The sequence below is a fragment of the Rhipicephalus microplus genome, chromosome X, assembly GCF_043290135.1.
Source record: "Rhipicephalus microplus isolate Deutch F79 chromosome X, USDA_Rmic, whole genome shotgun sequence".
Lineage (NCBI taxonomy): Eukaryota > Metazoa > Arthropoda > Arachnida > Ixodida > Ixodidae > Rhipicephalus > Rhipicephalus microplus.
In genome coordinates, this window is record NC_134710.1 from 20,822,581 (window position 1) to 20,842,107 (window position 19,527).

General features: G+C 45.3%; 2 protein-coding genes across 8 annotated transcripts in view; one reads left to right on the forward strand and one right to left on the reverse strand.

Annotated features, from left to right (window-relative positions):
* The window catches only part of Abp1 (Actin binding protein 1), a 55,229-nt gene that overhangs the window by 21,593 nt on the left and 14,109 nt on the right, over window positions 1-19,527 (forward strand). For both annotated transcript variants that reach the window (XM_037426652.2, XM_037426651.2), the window contains 2 exons: window positions 5,721-5,870; window positions 17,771-17,936. In XM_037426652.2, coding sequence (XP_037282549.2) covers window positions 5,721-5,870; window positions 17,771-17,936 — 316 coding nt within the window. The remainder of the gene's footprint in view (window positions 1-5,720; window positions 5,871-17,770; window positions 17,937-19,527) is intronic.
* Window positions 1-19,527, reverse strand: part of LOC142777471 (uncharacterized) — a 107,520-nt gene that overhangs the window by 12,546 nt on the left and 75,447 nt on the right. The window lies entirely within an intron of this gene.

The following is a 19,527-nucleotide window of genomic DNA, read 5'->3' on the forward strand; positions in this document are numbered from 1 at the left end:
ACTGCCTTGTTACCCTCACATTGATTCACGTGAACATATTATCTTCACAGTGATTCATCATTTTGTAAGTTTAAAAGCTTCTTATACCAGCTCATATGTTACAATTATAACATATTTTACACCTTATCACTTGCATTTACTGAAAGTAGAATCCTGTTACTACATTAAAATCTCGCCCCGCCGTGGTGGTCTAGTGGCTAAGGTACTCAGCTGCTGACCCGCAGGTCGCGGGTTCGAATCCCGGATGCGGCGGCTGCATTTCCGATGGAGGCGGAAATGTTGTAGGCCCATGTGCTCATATTTGGGTGCACGTTAAAGAACCCCAGGTGGTCGAAATTTCTGGAGCCCTCCACTACGGCACCTCTCATAATCATATGGTGGTTTTGGGACGTTAAACCCCACATATCAATCAATCTGTCAACAGTAAAATCTCGGTATAACGAACTTTAGGGGACCATGGCAATTTGTTCATTATTTTGAAAGGTCTTTATAGTGAAAGCCCAAAAATTAGCCATGAAAATCATTATTAACCATAAATAATCATTTACCACCGACCAAAACGACCTACTTCTACAATGATGGTTGCTTGAAATCGTTTTTCATGATAAGCCCCGCCGCGGTGGTCTAGTAACTAAGGTACTCGGCTGCTGACCCGCAGGTCGCGGGTTCAAATCCCGGCTGCGGCGGCTGCATTTCCGATGGAGGCGGAAATGTTGTAGGCCCGTGTGCTCAGATTTGGGTGCACGTTAAAGAACCCCAGGTGGTCAAAATTTCCGGAGCCCTCCACTACGACGTCTCTCATAATCATATGGTGGTTTTGGGACGTTAAACCCCACATATCAATCAATCAATCAATGTTTTTCATGATAAAAAACAAATGCGCAAGTGAACATCAAAAAATGCACATTTTCTTAAAGTCTGTGATTTTTTTTTTTTTTTTTGGCACGTGCAGCACAAACTTAGCAGCGCGAAGGCCTCCACCTCATCCACATTCTCCACTTTCTCCTTAGTGAAAACTCCTTCCGCTTCTTGGTCGCAAGCAGAGATGAACTCACTGTAGTAGCACCGCAGCGCGAACGCGGACTTGCTTTGCAGACGCAATAAGTAATAACTGAAAAGATGAACACAACTGAGAGGCCTCTTTAGGGAACACCTATACCCCTTAGGCCTCCTAGATCACATGTAGAAGTGACAAAGATAAGAAAAACCTGAAGTGTCATGGCTGTCATCGCCTCTTCCGAAGAAAAGAAAGAGCTAAAAAAAAATTCCTCGCGTTTCGTTTGCTGCTCCCTCGCTGCCTTAGATTTTCCGTGCCCATGATTCCTGCCCCGCAACTCCCACTCTGCCCTCTGCCTTGCTGACCTTGCCCTCCCGTGTTGCCCTCAGCCCTCGCCTCTGCACTTGTAAACCTGCAACGTCGGCGTTTCAATAAAAATAAAGAAAAGAAAGTCGTCCTTTAGTTTTTTTTTCTCCTTCACACCGTTGCGCATCTTCCAAGATGCAAGGCGTTCGTTCGCTGTGTCGTCTGCTCAGGTACCGCTCCGGTGGTCGCGATGGATTTCAGAACACGAGTTCGTAGTACTGAGGGGTTGCTAATATAATGTTAAACTAAATTAGTGCTCGTTATTCTGAAAAGTTCGGTATTCTGAAGTACGTAGTAGTGATATAATTTCACATTAAAACTATTAGCAGTCGGTGTGGGATATTTTAAAACTTCGTTAGTCTAAAATGTTTGTTAAAGTGGTGTTCGTTCTATCGAGATTTTACTGTATTAAAAGTTCTTCCACAATAGTATTTGCACAGGCGTTGTTTCAATTCTTTAAAAGTATTGGGCTGGTTAGTTAGGTCATGACAAATGTGCTCATTTTTCTTTATAATATGTGATATACTATTAGATTCGATATTGTTCAGCCAAAATTACTATTTGCTTCAAACCTAAAATTCACTATTCGTATATGCCTAATCAACTCAATTCAGCCTCTGCATTGCCTCATTCTTGATAAGACAACTATGAAATGCCACCGTGCCAGAATTTTATGAAGCTACCCAAAAGAAAAAACACACTCATGTTACTTTTTGGTAAGAACATGTTTAGCAATCCTCTCCAATTTTGTTTTTTAAACTATTTGCTTCAGAGTACCACCATATTTACTCGCATAATAGGCGCGCTTTTTTTTTTTTCAGAAAATCCGGCTCGAGGTTAGGGGTGCGCCAATTATGCAGAGTAAAATTTTTAAAAGTTGTTTCGACTCTGTTCTCGCGCTTTAAATCTGCACATTTGTCAAGTAAAAGGCGACTTTATCGTTTACCAATTAAATCAGCATAAAACAAAGATACCTTTTAAGGAACAAGGTACCTTTTAATGAACAAGCGAGAGCCATCAACTGCACACACACACACACACACACACACACGTAAAATTTATTTACACAAAAGTCGTAGGTGTTCCTCCTTTTCCCTATTTGGAGTCCGAGGCGGAGAGCACACATTCATCCTCGCAGAGCGGGGATTCGTTTTCGGTGTCCAAATCATCCACATCCCACAACATGCCATCCTCATTCGCATCCAGTGCGTTCAAGGTACCAGTCCTCTTGAAGCTTTTCCTGACGACTTTGTCGATGATGGCCTGCTAGGCTTCCATGATTCAAGCGCCCAGAATTTCAACAATCGGCCTCATAATCCTACCAACTGGAGTCACGTGATGTTGTCCTCCAGCCATCCAGGTGTTGTACAGCCTTCGAACATTGTCCTTGAAAGGCTTATTCAAGGACACGTCCAAAGGCTGCAGTATCGATGTGAGGCCGCCTGGAATCACTGCCAGATCTGTGCGCAGCTCCCCTAGCTCATCTCGTACGCGGTCTACTAGGTGCGCACGAAAACTGTCCAGGACAAGCATGAACAGGAACAGCAGACCACCCGGCTGCCGACCCCAGACTCTTGTCACCCAATCCACCATGAGTTCCGCGCTCATCCCGCCTTTTTCCGTGACTCTGACATAGATGCCTTGAGGAAAATTGGCCTTTGGAGCGTCCTACGTTTAAAGGTAATGTAAGACGGTAGCTTGCACCTATCTGCTATCACCACCAGCATTACGGTGCATCGTTGTTTATCAGCACCAGATGTTCTGACGATGACACTCCGTGCACCTTTCTCCTCCACTGTCCTGTTCCGCGGCATATAAAAGCTAAGAGGGGTCTGATCGGTGTTGCCGATCTGGGACAAAATGAAGTCTTTTTGCTGTCAGAGCTTTATAACGAAACGGTGGAAGTCCACCACTTTGTCCTCATATGCTGCAGGCAAGCCATGGCACCGCAAGAAACAAGTTGTCCTTCCGGAGCTGGCTTTTGACTCTTTTACTGCGATGTGCTGCGCTCGGGCTATTTTGTGCGCCTCAATCTGCACAATATCCAATGAAACAGCTCAACCGTCTTGTCGTAGTTCCCGTATATGCCGGACCAGTTGCTATTCAACGTTCGAATACCTGCCGGTCTTGGCACCGTGGAAAGCCTGTCGTGTCTTCTTCGTCACCTAAGTTTTCCTTCTTGATCCCTCCAGTACCGAATACTTGTTTCTCCAACACGGAAATGCCTGCTTGCAGCCCGGTTGCCGGGCTCCAGCTCGCACTGCACTGCCTTCAGTTTAAATCCAGCCGTGTAGCTTGTGTACATCTCCATGGTGGAACCAAAGTTGAATACATGACCACAACATATGCACACCACTTGCCAAATGGCGTTTTTTTTTTTTTTTTCTCCAATGGTGGTGATGGGTATCGAGCCCCTGGCGTTTTACACGTGGCCTTGAAGGAGCGCGATTTGGGGGGTATCAGTAGTTGATGGAACAGCCTTTTTTTTTTTTTTTGCTCATGGACGCTTTCTTTTTCCAGTTTTATTTCTACAAACACGTTGGTTAGGTCATTGCACTTGGAATTTTTTTTTATTTGCTCGTCGATTTGCCTTATTTTTTTATTCAGGGTACGGGGACTGCGTTTCGACGGAACCGCTAGGGGTGAGAATCGTTTCTGATCACGACCAAGTTCGGGGTGCGCCTACTATACACGGAATTTAAAAAATAGAATTTTCAGCGACCAAACTAGGGTTGCGTCTATTATGCCAGTGCACCGATTATGCGAGTAAATACGATATTCGAAAAATATTTTAGAAATATCGGAGAAATGTTCAATTCAATTTGCACTCAATGTTTGAATTCACTTGGGACTGAAAATTTTGCTATTCGCACAGCTCTAATGACAACCCAAGAAGTCAAAATTAAATCTGAAAGAGAATGGGAAGATACTCGTCATAATAAGTACTACCGTATTTACTCGATTCTACCGCGCCCTCGATTGTAGCGCGCACCCGATTTCCACCGCGAAAAAAAAAAAAAAAAACGTAAGACATCGATTGCAACGCGACCCATTTTTCTCGCTGGCCCGCACGATAACACCACTCGAAAAAACGACTCCTTTCGGGAGCGTCTTCCATTTAAATATGAGGTACGGGCGAAGCTTGTGCATTGCCGTCACTGTAGTTTTACCCTGGACCGATGCCAGTACGCGAACTTGCTTCGCCCCCTTCTTCTCAACGGTTGTGGTGCCAGGCATGTCGAAGTAAAGAGGCGTCTGATCGGCATTCCCAATTTGCCCAAGCAGGTAGCCGTTGTTGTGCCGCAAGTTTAGGACGAACCTCTGAAAACTGAAGCTTTTCAGCGTACTCTTCCGCAAAACTTTTCGCACATGCATGTTTCCCTTAGGAGGGAGAAGCCTTTCCTCTTCATAAAGTTAGTAAGCCAGCACCTGCTCGCTTTAAACTGGCTCCGCATTAGACCTTTTTCTAAGAGTAATTGCATAGCCTGCACTTGGAGCAGTTCTGTCGTCACGGGCCGCTGTGCCGCTCGCTGCTCAAGCACATACTCGCTGAGCAGCTCTTTAATTTGCGCAAAACGACCCTGCTGTGGTCCACTGAAGCCTTTGCGTGAAGTTTTGCTGTCGACAATCTTCTGCTCTTGTTTCCGCCGGTCCCGCACACACGTTTCGGGAACTCCGAACAACCGCGATGCGGCCCGATTTCCGTCCGTTTCTGCACACGCGATGACTTTTCTTTTAAACACGGCATCGTGGTGCACTCGAGTTTTTGGAGTCGGCCCTTCCACGCCGTCGATGCTAATGCACTACTAGAAGACGAACTCCTCAGCACACGTACGAAGTGCCGCACATGGGAAACACATAGGCAGAAATGGCCGACACGCCATGCCGACGCACGTAGGGGGCGGCCAGTTTGTATTTGCCGATGGCAATAGATTGACCGTAATTTTTTTGTTCGTACTCGATTCTAACGCGCATGCGATTTATGAACTCTCTTAACCGGTAAAAAGGTGCGCGTTAGATTCGAGTAATTACGGTAAGTGTTTTTTTTTTTTTTTTTTTTTGACCTGTGTCGTTTACTCGTGCCCTAGAATGTAACCTCCTTGCCGACCGAGACTCAGTCAAACACTAGAATACTGAGACTTTCACACAAAGCATAAATGGAATGTTACATAAATATTATTTCAGGTGGCACATGGGTGCTGAGAGCTGACCTAAAAGAGCTGCATCAATGTGTCTCTCATGAAACGTGTGTTCGTGTAATCCAAACTTTTATTACTCGAACCATTGTTATGGTGTTTTCTGTGTAGTGTTGACCAGGAGAAGTGTCAAATGCAGGGGAAAAATTTTTGGTGTGCAGGAAGCACAAGCGCTGATTGCCCAACGGACCGTCAACGCAAAGGCCATGTTTGAACCCACCACGTACACTGGTACCTATGCCTCCCAAGCGGCTAGTAATCAAAATCATGTGTCTGCGCAACACAGTAATCATGAAAGCATGGCCTCAAGAGTAAGTATTGCGAAGTTGGCCTTTCTGTGAACTGCTCTGGCGCACTAAAAATTGATTTTCATATGTCACCGCACATAATTCGACATTTGAGTACGAAAAAGTATGAAGCGGACCCACATCTGCGACTTGTAGAAAGGAAAAAAAGAAAGAAATGCTCACACTTTACACCAAACCTAGCTTCGTGCCTAAGCTTGTGCTGCTACTTGCTGCAAAATTTTAAGCCTGGTCAGTTTTATCATCCATTCAACGAGTAATGCCATTGGCACTCTTACCACCATTGGTGCTGTTGTTTCAAAAATAGACTGGCTTGATGATGTTTGAATGTGGCAATTTCATGGGCACATTGTGAACTTCGTTGACGGGCCGTCCGCACCACAAGTCCTTCTCACATTGCCCGAGTGAGCCATGCAGTTAGAACACAGCTTTTCAAGACAATCGCATCTTCTAAGGGACGTTTCAATGATTTAGTCTTTTTTATATAGATATTTTATTCAGTATCTCTTTAAGATGTGTTTTACCAAAGGTATTTTTTGATTGATTCATTATTGGACTAGTCAAGAAAAAGTGCAGCTGTTCCAATGCCTCTGGGATGCGAGCTTCACTGCCCAAGCAGACTCTCTTCCTTTGTGTTGACCAGCATCTGCAAGCGGTGCTTGTTCTGTGCGTTACTCTATATGCAGGAGGTGTCATGTTCACAGGACAAGCCACACCTCCTTCCTTTTCTTCTTTTCTTATTTTTGTTTCACAGCTTGGGTACATATCAGTGGCAGCATTGTAGGCTATGCACTGGTTGAAGAACTGAAGTCGCACGTTATTGTCAGTTATGTTCCAAAAAAGGCCTGTTACGTAGTCTTGGAATGCTTGTGGCTTTCATTTTTTCTGACAGTGTGACTCACTTAAAAGGAAAGGTGCATGGCTTTCGATTTCTCAAGGTTGTGCAGGTTTGGCATTGTGCAGACTTTTATACGTCGCAGTCACAATTACAATTGAGAGATCTATGCACGACACTTGTTTGTTTGCAATGGTTAAACCTTTAATGTCTGAATTATCAAACTGCCAAATAAAATAAAACTTGTTTTCGTTTTCCAGCTTTAAATAGCAACCTTTGAATGATTCCACAGTTAAATTATCTAAAATGCACCCTTAATGCATACTTTTATGTATGGCGCGAATTCTCAGCATGCCACAAAAGCGAGAACTTTGCAATGAAAAATGCACTTCAGAACTATGGAACAGGTCGTGTGCCACACCTTGAGTGTGTACACACCAAATAAACAAATTTACTGAAGATAGATTTTGCATCAGCCAGGTGAGAAAGAACGAAGAAGTGAGTGTTCTTGCATGCACCTTGTACCCTCTGCAATCAGCTACAAAACAATTGGTTCTAGCATAAAATATATTACCCAAGATAGTGCTAGATTTTTCATGCTAAAAGCTACGTTCCCCAGGAGTACTTGACAGTCTGTATTAAAGGTGACATGCATTCTGTGACTTGCTTGCTTGCAGTTTTTCGGTATGTCGCGCAGTCACGACATTAGGCAGTGAAAGGTTAACCCCAGTGAGAGGGGCCCTCTAACAGTCTTCTATTTATGATGCGAGTACAGCAGTGCTTTACGTCATTCGAGACCACTGCAGAAAGAGAAAATATTCGAGTTTAGTCTTCGTGAAGTCATCAAGAATACTATACTGTGATATGATCACTGAAACTTGACTAAGTACAGTGAGACGTCAACACTGCTGTATTACTCACCACAACAGTACTGTGAAGAAGAGTTAAACTAAGTATTGCACTCAGGCAGCAAAGGGGGAAAAAAAACATGAAATCTGTTGCATGTAATTACTCCAAATAAAGTGTGCAATATTTGAACACATTGAAAAATGCATAAAAATCTAATAAAAGTAGAAATGATCGAGACACCTTCAGTACAGCTATTACTTAGCAAATACATTATTATTATTACTATTGTTATTATTATTACCACTACTATTATTGTCATTGTTAGGGGTGTGCGAATATCAAATTTTTCTAATATAAATATGTAGCTTCAAATACAAATCGAACACCAAATAATCATGAAATGCCATTTTTTTCACCAGTAATCTTTTACTTTACATTTATATTTATGCTTAAAACAGCACACTTGTTAGCTATTCTAGTCCGTTACTGTGCAAGAGAATAGCACCATCTATACTTCTCGGGAAGCATACGACTGTGCTAACTGTGATGTCTTCGATTAAACAAACTTTTCTATGTTTTTTTTTATATGGCAGCACTGCATTACAGAAAAAAAGAAAGCTTTTGTACCTGCCATGATGGCAGGTACAAAGGCTTTTTTTCTTCTTGCCATTGTCATATTTAACGCCCATGTGCTTAAACATTTATGCGATTGTGAAGGCATCTTAGGTGGTCACAATTTATTTGTGTTCTCCAACTATCAGTTCTGTCACGACCAACCCCAAATTTTATTGTTTTATTTTTAATACCTCTGTTCTTACTGGCTCACACAGTGATTTCACTCCTGCGCTAACTGCGCCAAAGTCTGCAAATTAGATTCACTGTGCCATCCTGAAAATATCTGTGGAAATCGCGCCAAACTATGACAAAGTCTCGGATTTGGGGTCGTCTATAGCCACGCCAGCTTTCAAAACATGTGCAACTTGTTCTCGGGGTCGCCAAAGTTGCACCCATGTACCAAGAATTGTTCCACTCAATAAATAGTGGTTGCCTGTGCATCCCAAGAAAACCACGATGCAATGATTGGTGCTGAAGCATCTTCTGCTGTGCAAGTCGACTTGACTTCAAAAGGCGCTCTCCCCAGAGGCTCATGATGTGTAGGTTAGTCGGTAACGTGAAAGTTGGTGTGGTCTTCTCCATATGCTGCGGCACTCGCAAGCTTGGAGGCGACTTCGCCAACTGGTGTGGCTTCTGTGTGGTCTTGTTGTCTGGTGTAAGGAGTAGCGACATAGCTTCTCCCATCTTCGGGGTATAACACAGCTCGCTGCCGGTCGTGTCTGCTGCTAGACATTCTGCAAAGCTTTCACTGGGGTGGCCGCACTTGGTATTCATAGCAGAGCATGTGAATGGTGGGAACGTGCTGTCACTTGTCCTCATACTTCATTCATGGATCTTCATCCAGAAAAGCTGTTTGATAATTCCTTTCCGAGCACATCTGTGTTCTTAATCGCTCTTGCAGGAATTAGCCCCCTAAAAGGCCCTGGCCTTCAGAGTTCATGACTACTGGAGTCCCAGTTCAAATTTGCTTGTTTTTTTAAAAGTGTCCTCCCATTAGTAAAACCATACCTGCTGATCGCAGCTGCAATTCAGTTTTAATATGCGCAGCTGTAGCAGGCCCGTCGCCGATGGCCCTACTATCGGAAGGGCCGCTGTGAAGTGGATGCACCATGTTACACACCCGCCCTTCACTCTCCAATGTCAACAGTTGACGGTTAAAAAAAAAATCATGGTCGCTTTGGGCGGTGAAGGGGGGGGGGGGGGGGGTGAGGAAGGCTGCGTCGCTCAAAGGGCGCAGTTGATGGCTCGCGTTGTCTTGAGGCATCATGAGACATTGCTCGCAAACTTGTTGGGCTCTCAACATTTGCTTCTTTTTTATAGAACTGACAACATGATAGTCACCTTGGCACCTGGGCTGGCTATATTCCCCTTAACTAGTGTTCTCTCGAGTTCTCACGTAACTGAACAAGGTGGTGGTTTAAAGGGAAAAGGTCTGCTCTAGGGAGAGAAGCACTTTTCGTCGCAGTCTCTATGCATTGGGATTACAGCGCATAGAAGAGTATTCGAGCCATTGGCTGATGCCTGCCGAGATAGCGCCCGCACGAGAGATCACGACCACAGCCTCCCTTCCTCCCCACTTGCATTGCTTCAGTCTTTTTGAAGATGGGTGGAATGTTTACTCTCTATTCGAGTCACAATCCATGGCAGGGTTGGCACGTGAAGGGATGTTATCACATGCACTCCCCGTGCAACGAACATGGGTCTCCTCTTTTTATCTCTGCTTCAGCCTCATTCATCACCCCTCACTGGCACACTTTCACTAGAGTGTAAAACTCAAGCCTTGTGAAGGGATGCTATTGATTTGGACATTACACAAAACATGATGGCTACTGCTAAAAAGTTGAGAATCTGCATAATTGTTATCACAATGCAAAGAAAATGGCTTTCGTCTTCTTGTCATTTTTGGCTAATGCAAAAAATACCCGGTGCATTTTTTTTCTTTACTGCTCCTTAGAGGTCACTGTTTTCTTTTTATATGTACAAACAGAATGTCCTAGCCACTTGCAACTTTCCTGCAAAAAGAAAATGAATTTTGGTAAATCATGTTTTCCTCCGTTAAAAGCAATTTTATAAACTTTTGCAAAAGCTTGATTGAAGAGGATCTCCATATCTTTGAAGCAACCTGGCGCATGCACTAACGATAGTCTTCAAGCACTGTGAGGATGCTTTTGCACAAGCACAGAGAGGGCTCAGAGAGAAGAAAGGGAATGTCAGAGGAGGTTGGCTTTATCAGGCTAGCTAAGTGATGTTATGTTACGCCCAGCACCATGATCAATCGTGAAGAAAAAGAGCTTTTTTTCTCCTTAAAGTTGTCTTAGGGGAATGCACAAAGGACTGTGGAAGTTTTTAGCGCTGAGGCATTGTTGTACGTTGCATAATGGAAGTTTTTAGCACTAAGACATTGTTGTACGTCGCAGCGTTTGTCTACCTTGTATGCTGATGAGCAGAATGATGTATTTATTTAGAATGGTATTTTATGAAGTACAATTTTATTGATCTAGTATTCTCTTTATTTGCTAGTGTTCGAAATAATCTGAACAGGTTCAATCTGAAAAACTTGAACAGGTTGTTCCAGAACGCTCAACTGTTTGATTTTCTTACTTTTTCATTATCAAGTAAAAGAAGGAGTGCTCCTGAAATGGTTGGCTTCATGAGATTGGCAATAAATCAAAATATTTCTAGCGCTTCATAAGAGCCCCATATTAATTGTTCAGGTCCGTGAATGTAAGTGCAACTTGCTTCTCTGGTGTGCTCCAGGATGTGAAATTAGCTGCTCCATAGTGCTCCCAGATGAAAAATTACCTGCTCCGAAATGCCACAAAATAGAAATGTTTGTGCTCTAAAGTGCTCCAAAATGAAAATTGTGCTGCTTCAACAATTGCTCCAAATGAAGTCCTCAATAGCAACACTACTTGGGGCATCGTTCAACTAGACCGCAATACTCGTTGTCAGGTTGGCCTTCGTTGCTTTTCTCGAGAACTGTGCACTCTCCATTTTTCTATTCCGATTGCTAGGTTGCACTGATAGCCACATGTCATTCGTGACCCAGGAATACCCAGCATGCAGTGCTAACACAAAGAAAGCATGCAAAATAGATGATGACTGTTGTGTGCAGGGGTGGAACAGCTGCTCCATTTGTGCCATTGTGGGCCAAACTTTTTCAGCAAAATGGAGATGGGAGCAAGTTGGCACTGATTCATTGTGGCGTAAAAGTAACGCAAAAAAAAGACACTAAAGTCAACACCACAAGCGCTTACTCACTAATGAAAGCTTTATTGCTTGAACAGAAAATATATATCATCAAAACGTGACGCTTCACTGAACCCGCGCACGCATCGTGGGCAAAGCAAAAGGCAAAAACCAAAACAAGAGCACACCTACTGCAGACACCCTTCTTCCTTGAGTGTTATCACTTCCTTTTCCAATAAATCTAAAGAAAGATCACTACCGCACATAGATGCCCTCGTGTTAATATGGAAAGCCTCATGAAGTTCTCGTGTCGTGCGATCGTGGTGTTTAAACAAAATCCCCGTTGCGGAAAATTGGGCAACGCACTTGTTCACCTGCGCCAAACTATCCTTGTTGTAGCAAACTTCTCTATCAGTGCTGTACTGCACCGCAGCACCTGAATTAAGCCGCAAGGCGCCCCAGCCCGAAAACGTGGCTGAAACAGTGTTTTCAGTTTCATCAAAAAAAAGTCAGTTTCACCAAAAGGGCGAAGCAATGAAGTCGATTGCAACATATTCAAATGTTTTACGAAGCAAGGCTAGCATTTTTAGGAGCAATATTAATTGTAGTAAACATGGGCTTGCTAAGTAATCAAGTTTCCTGCGGTGCGGCCACAGTAGATGACCACAACAAGGCTCGTGCGTAGTGACGGCGTTGATGAGAATCGCCTCCCGTGGGCAGCGCATGCAGATACTAGGGGCTATACATCGTTTGTCGCCGCTGGTGGCAGTTTGTTATGTGTAGAGCACACCTATATCTGAACGGCCACTTCAGGTACACTTTTGGCACCGTTTTTTGTGTTGAGTGCAGTCCGTAGAAGCTCCCACTTGCTGTGGGGGCAAGAGCCGCGCGCTGATCGTTTTCACGATGGCGCAACAACCATAAGAGCTTCCTTGAGCCCTTGTTGACTCACGAGATAAGCGCACACGTGCAGACGACCCGGGTCGGAAAGGTTCCACAGAAAGAGGAAGCTAGCGCATCCTTTCATGTGTGCGTGCATGTGTGTGTCTGTGTGTGTGTATGCGCGCGCGTGACGGCGGCGGCAAAACCCATCTGAGACTGTATATATAATTGCTATCGCAATAACTCTTATAGTTGCGGTTTCGTCAAGGCTGTGATCTCTTGAGCTAAGGCTGTGATCACTTGAGCTGCAGCTGTGAGCGTTGACTGTATGGCTACCATCACTTGTGTGCTCGCCATCTCAGCAAGCATCAGAGCAAATAGTTCATAAACCCTTCTGCAGGCTGCGTTTCCAATGCAAGAAGACTGTGCTAAAAGAGCATCTCTCCAGCGATTTTATAGTTTTGTGATATTGGATCTAAAAGAGTTAGCTGCCAGCCTTTCTACGTGTAACAAATTGTTGCATGGATAATAGAATTCATTGCTTTGTCCTTGCAGGGAAACTCGTTTTTTTTTTACTTGATGGCAACGTTCATAAAAGAAAAAAAAGGATGATGGAGACGGTGTTCGAGGGAAAGGGGGGGTGATGTCAGGCTCCCAAAACAGTGTAGTAAAGACAAATGTACAGGACTACCACTTCAAGCGCGCGCACGTATTCTCATACTGGGCTGCATTATACAACGTTTAAGGACTTGGTTTATGCTTGCGCATTCAGGTAAAAAAAAAAAAACGGATCTGCATAGCATGGAAGTTACAGTTGCACCACGAACGGTCAGCAACAAATGCTATAGAAACTAGTTTGTAATGTTTTATGCAGTGAGGCTAGCAGCTAAGTTTTTTTTATCTGATCTCGCATAACTCTACAAAACGCTGGTTTAAGACAGTACGGGCACTTCAGGGAGAGCCACATTTTTCATGCAGTCTCTTCGCGATGAGAGCTGTGGGGTCTCTAATGGCGAGTGCGTGCAATGCGCTCTTGGAGTGAAAGGACACAGTAGAAACGGTCGATACAAACCAAACATAGATACATTTATTTAACTAATTTAGATGACGATATCATCCGCCCAATCGAAACATCAGTCGTGATCAACCCACTGAGACATCCTTACACACATTTTTCATACATTCGAAAACACGACAAACACACAATAACACACCCAAGGCGGCGTCGCCAACACTTGATTTACCACGTGGACCCCCCGGCGCGCAGGTCGCGGTGCCACGCGCCGAGGACCCACGCTAGAGACAACAGTTCACGGCAGCGCCACGTGCAGTAGAGGCTCGCTCAACTCTCGCCCGCCACCAAGACTCGCTTCCGCCAGGGGTCACTGCCGGCGCTACCCCATGATGATGATGACGATAGTGGTGCTCAACGCGAATACAATGCCACCTATCGCCCGGCAGTCGTCACTCGAAATGCGGTTTGGCGATACACGTGTGCTACACGGCGCAAACAACTTTACAGAGAGTGTCAGCACCCCCACACTCCCCCAACCTTAAATCAAACCATATCCCGAAAACAAAAAGATAAGCTACACAAGCTTTAACAAAACAATGGCATCACATGTCCGTAATGTCCTTGCACCACGATACTGCCGCTGGTCAACAATGCTGCAGTTTGGCTCGACTTCACCTCAGTACCGGCCCCCCAACATCAACGTTGCTATCGGCGCAACGAACCGTCGCTAGCGCCGACATATCTTCCAGTTGCGACCAGCACTCACAAGGGCGCCGGGCTGCAGGCAGTTGCGCAGCTCCCAGGCATCTCTAGCGCCCGACCTCACTTCTGGCCAGCGACGCTGGCGATGTGCTGAAGACAGCCGGCCATGGATGACATCCCTCCCGCTGAATACATAAAAAAGAAAAACTCGAAAGGAACAATGGAGCAGGGCCTAGGGAAGGGTTCTTCGGGCTTTTCGCCTACGTGGTACGATGGTCAGTACGGCTAGCTAATACATCGGCGGCGGCCGAGACACTGATCAAAAATAAAATAAAGGTCACTTTTCCTAATTCGTGCATCGCAATACAAAAAAAAGTGAGGGAAGCAGAGCGCAACACCTCAACGCCACGATCCACCTAGTTGTGCCACATGCGACAGGCGGCTGCGCAGAGCCTTAGGCCTAATGAGTCGCTCGACAATAACCGGCATCCACCCAGCCTAGGCGCAGAAGAGGCAGCCGCGAGGAGACATCCACTCTGTGAGGTGGCCCTATCGCTCGCCACACACAGCAGCATACCGAGCGCTCGGCGTCCACCGCCCCGGGCGGTGTCACGACACCCCGGCGTCAAGCCGCAATACAAAGCAGCAGTGACGCCCGGCTCCCTGAGCCCAAAGAGATAAAAGAAGCTATTGACAGAAAATCGGACCACCCACGAGGCTTCCGTACTCGCTCGTTTCGGGCCTGGCCTACAAACCACGTGCTCTAGGCCTTGCTCACCCCAGCATGCAGACCGCATGGTTCTCGTCCCAATTCAGCAACGGTTTTGAAAACTAACGCCAAGAAACCCACTTGGGAGCAGGAAAAAAAATTAAAACTCAACCTGCCGACAAGTTGAAACACGTCACAAAACCAATCTCGCTTCTCGACAAAGCACACCACCGACGCTAGGAAAGAAGTCCTTCTAGGCCTACTCTACCCCGGCTCTAACAAAAGCTTGTACCGAACCGCAAAAACTGTCGCCCGATACTCCAAGAGCCCCACGTTGGGCGCCAATGTGGGGTCTCGATGTGGTGAGCGAGCGCCACGCCACGCTCTTGGAGTGAAAGGACACAGTAGACACGGTCGGTACAAACCAAACAACATACTTACATTTATTTAACCAATTTAGACGAGGATATAATCCACCGAATTGGTACATCAATCCTGATCAACCCACTAAGACATCCTTACACACATTTTTCATACACTCCAAAACATGACAACACTCAATAACACACCCAAGGCGGCGTCGCCAACGCTCGACTTACCACGTGGGGCCCCCCCAGCGTGCAGGTCGCAGTGCCACGCGCCGAGGACCCACGCTAGAGACAAACGTTCGCGGCAGCCGCCACGCGCAGAAGAGGCTCGCTCAACTCTTGCCCGCCACCAAGGCTCGCTTCCACCAGGGGTCACTGCCGGCGCTACCCCATGATGATAATGACGATAGTGGTGCTCAACACGAATACAATGCCACCTATCGCCCGACGGTTGTCACCCGAAATGCAGTGTTGGGGCGAGACACGTGCGCCACACGGCGCAAACAACTTTACAGCCGGTGTCAGCACCCCCACAGAGCACAACACGTCGGAAGTGTAGGGAGCCACCTGCTGATATGGCTTCTAAGCTAGCATGCACTCCAGGGATTACGTCCACGTCCTTAGAAGCAATGTTCATAGTTGCTGCTTGAGCAACACCCCTCCCCCTCGCACAATTTCACGCTTGTTCAAGATGGGCATGGCAGTTCCTCTCTGTTTTGACGGGAAGCCTCCCGAGCGGAGTGATGTTATTGCATGCACCCTCTGAGCAACCGAGGTGAGCCAGCTCGTTTGATCCCTGCTTCAACCACATTTGTCGCCTCCGCTTGAGCGCATATGCCCGCGGTTAAAGCACATGATGCCCGGAGGTATGTTATCAATTTGGACTTTATATGGGACATGTCGGTGATGGCAAAAACCTGCCGATGGTATCCACATAACTGTTGTTGCAGTAATAAGGCTATATAGCACAATTTATCTTTGTGTCTGAAAAATGCGGCATTGGATAAATGGAACGTCCCATGAAATGGAGCTACATATGATCTGAAAGTTCTCTCTGAATGCTCCAAACTTACTCAAAAAGGCCTTTCCGGCTGCTGCTCCAAAGCGTCTTTCTGTTTGCGTACCCTCCATTCACCAGAATAATTTCAGAGTTGGTGCCGCTTTCTGCTTCAAGCACATCACAAAATGCTCTTGGCATGATCCCAAACATGAAGACTAGTTTTATAGCGACTCGGTTAAAAAAAAGAAAGGCTCTAGGCCATGCACTTGCGCGCTGTTGGTAGGTGTACAACTACGGCACTGTAGTTTATCGATCATGCGAGGAGCCTTAGTTGTGTTTGTCTGGCCGTGGTACCGCTACATAGAAATATTACTATCACATAAACTGTGAGACTTTGGTACTTACACTGTACTTAAAAGAGAGTTACCGTGCACAACTGTGTGCTTAGATTTATAAAGAGCCCACACATTGAAAATTAATTCAGACGACATTTTTTATGTATGATGCAGTGATCCCACTGCTGCCCCAACTGCGCGAAAGTGCGTTAAATCAATCAAATTTATTCCATCAGCCTGATAATACCAACGGATATTGCACCATATTGCGTCGAGACTTCATGCATGGTCCACAATAACTGCTGCAAAGCAACCACTGTCACGTGATGCGAGGAGTGCACATACATTATTGTCATCTCATCCCATTAACGCAAGGTTGGGAAGTAGGAGGATAGTAGTATTCGCATCTTCATTATTTTTTATAGCAGTTTCACAGTAATAGACACTTGCTAAGTTAATTAACCTGCAACATTTTTTCAGCATGTTCAGGGAACGCTGCTGATTGCTAGTCGAGGCTCCTGAAAACACACAAACTAAACGTTATAGTGGAGCATGAGGCCCGGAATTTGCAAATAATTTTCCAAGTCAGCTAGAAATTGTTCCCTCTTCTTTCTACATACAATGCCATATGCCCAAATGACCATGTCATATATAAAGTTTATGACCATTGGCTTATTTTAGCATCGTGAGCCTCATAGTTACCAAGGCCAACACCTGCCTGTGTGCACTTGCGATCATGCTGAAAGTAAACCATACCTATGTTCAGAGGCAAAAAATTTTAAATAAAAAAAGTGCTCAAGAACATAGTGGGCATGACTTGACCTCTTTATTTCGTGCCATAATTCCCTACTTAGCTTTGAGCTTGCTCATCGAGATTAGATAGGAGAGAAAGCATAACAGCGTGGAATAAATCTCAGTAACTTTGCTTATACTTGATGCATTCTAAAAGCTTTTGTAATAGTCGATTAGTGAGACAATGAACTACATTAATGAAGTCATTAGATGGCAACCTGGAAAAGTGTAGGGGCCCCCTTTAGCAAATAATGGCACAAGAGTAGAGAGAGTGGTGTCCCCTGTATTTTGAAGAGAAGCACAGAATTAGAAAGACTATTTTGGTTGTATTGTCGTTGTAAGGTTTTCAACGATCTCATTGTGTTCATTGGCACACTCTTGACCTGCTTGTGATACCATGACCATTGCCTCTGCTTTCAGTGGTATGTGTTGTCCCCTTTTTCATGTCCAAAGCAGCGCAGTGTAAGCTATAGTTACTCTGCGGAGCACAATTTGCTCACAAACACCACAAATAATTATACGTAAGTGTTTAGGTGAAACATTCAAACTTGAAAATGTTGTGTAAGAAATTGTTCATGTAAGAAATTGTTCATCCTTTCGCTTTGTGCTTTGCAGGCCGATGCGTGTGCTAGCCCACATGCTGTGCAAAATAATCAGGAGGCGGCAGTTACATCACCTCCAGCCGAGTTCACATACACACGTAACCAGCTCCAGGAAAAAGGGCCTGCTCGATCAGCGGCTGAGCCCGAGTTTGAGCACACTCACAATCGAAGCTGGGAAGGTGAGCAAGCATGTGCAGTTTTCTTGTGTTTATTAGTATCTGCTGAACAAAATATTGAAGCTAGCATAAATATCACTGGTTTTGCTTAAAGGACCCCTGACACCAATTTTGGAAACACGAGATCTTTGTGTTGTTTAATGAGTCCTGCGTGAAGGAGCCCTCCTGATTGATTATTCGTGACGAGTGTTGCCTATGCGATATATTTGGTTTTAAAGAAATGGTGTGTGCACATCCGAGTGTTCTGGTGCAGTCAACATTTTCCGTGTTTGACCTAGACCAGTAATCTCCTCGGGACGTTGTAGAGGTCAAGTAAATATTGTGGACGTCGTAGATTGTTTGGGCACCCGCGTAGCCCGACTGGCCCCCACGACGACTATTGTTCGTCACTTTTCTCGCTTTATTGTCCGGCTGCTCCCAAGGTGAGTTTGGCTGCGTACGCCAGAAATGCTTTTCTTTTTTTTGAGGGGGACATGCTCGAAGCACCCACATCGTTTTAATCTTCACCGGCTGCGGGTCCCCCTATTTGAAAACAGCGTGTGCAGCATCACCGAAATTGAGCGCACGTAGTCAATAAGCGCTACCCTGCTGTGGGGCGCTACTTTCCTACAGTACTTAAGCAGGCATTTTGAACTGATGCAAAATTGCTCTGAATTATCGATGCTAGCATTAGTTATACCATGATTCGAAGTATTTACGTTTCAATTGCGGCATTACCAGATGCTGAGCTACAAATTACAGTAAAAAAGTCGCAAACAAAGCTTTCGCTGTCGAAGGTCCTTTAAGGTTGTTCGTTTTTCTCAAGTGTAGTCGCATGGTTTTATTTGACGGTACAGTACAGCCTCGATGATATGAATTTCGGCCTGATACGAATTCATGAAATTTCCTTGCCAAATTCTATTGTGTATAATGGCGAAAAATTCCAGTTGATGATACGTACTTCAGCCACAGCAGCTGTGGATGAAGCGATGTTTGTGTTAGGGGAATGATGCATCCAACAGCAACAAAGCAAAGATGATAATGCCTGCCGCAACCACTGTGGACAAAGCCTCAGTAGATGCGAAAACAGATAGCAACGACCTAGTTTGAAATGTACGTGCGCGGCTAGCACACATGGACTGAACATGAGTTATGTTATATCTCACTACTGCCATGCACGAAACCCCTGTCGCTGTCGACACGATCATGTATGGTGATGACAAAACTCCAGAAGTGTATGCGCATTCAACACTCACCGTGTCAAAGCCATGTTACTTGCCATGACTGCTATGTGCAAAACCGCAATAGACGTGACCATAGGTAGCAGCGACATACTTTTGAAAAGTGTGTGGCCAGTACATAGGGATTGAAAAATTAACTATGGTTCACCGTAGCCGCGGCGGACGAAACTGCAGTCACTATAGGCTTGGGCATCAATAGTGACTACACAGCTCTAGAGGTGCGTGGTATTGGAACTTGGAAGAATGGAGCATCCCACCGCTGCTACCAATTGTTGGGACCTGTGATTGTAGCATCTCCACACTCATACTAGTTGTTGGGAGCCCAGTTCCGGCGGGTCTCGACCTTTGTAGCTGGCTCCCATCGTCGGACCCAT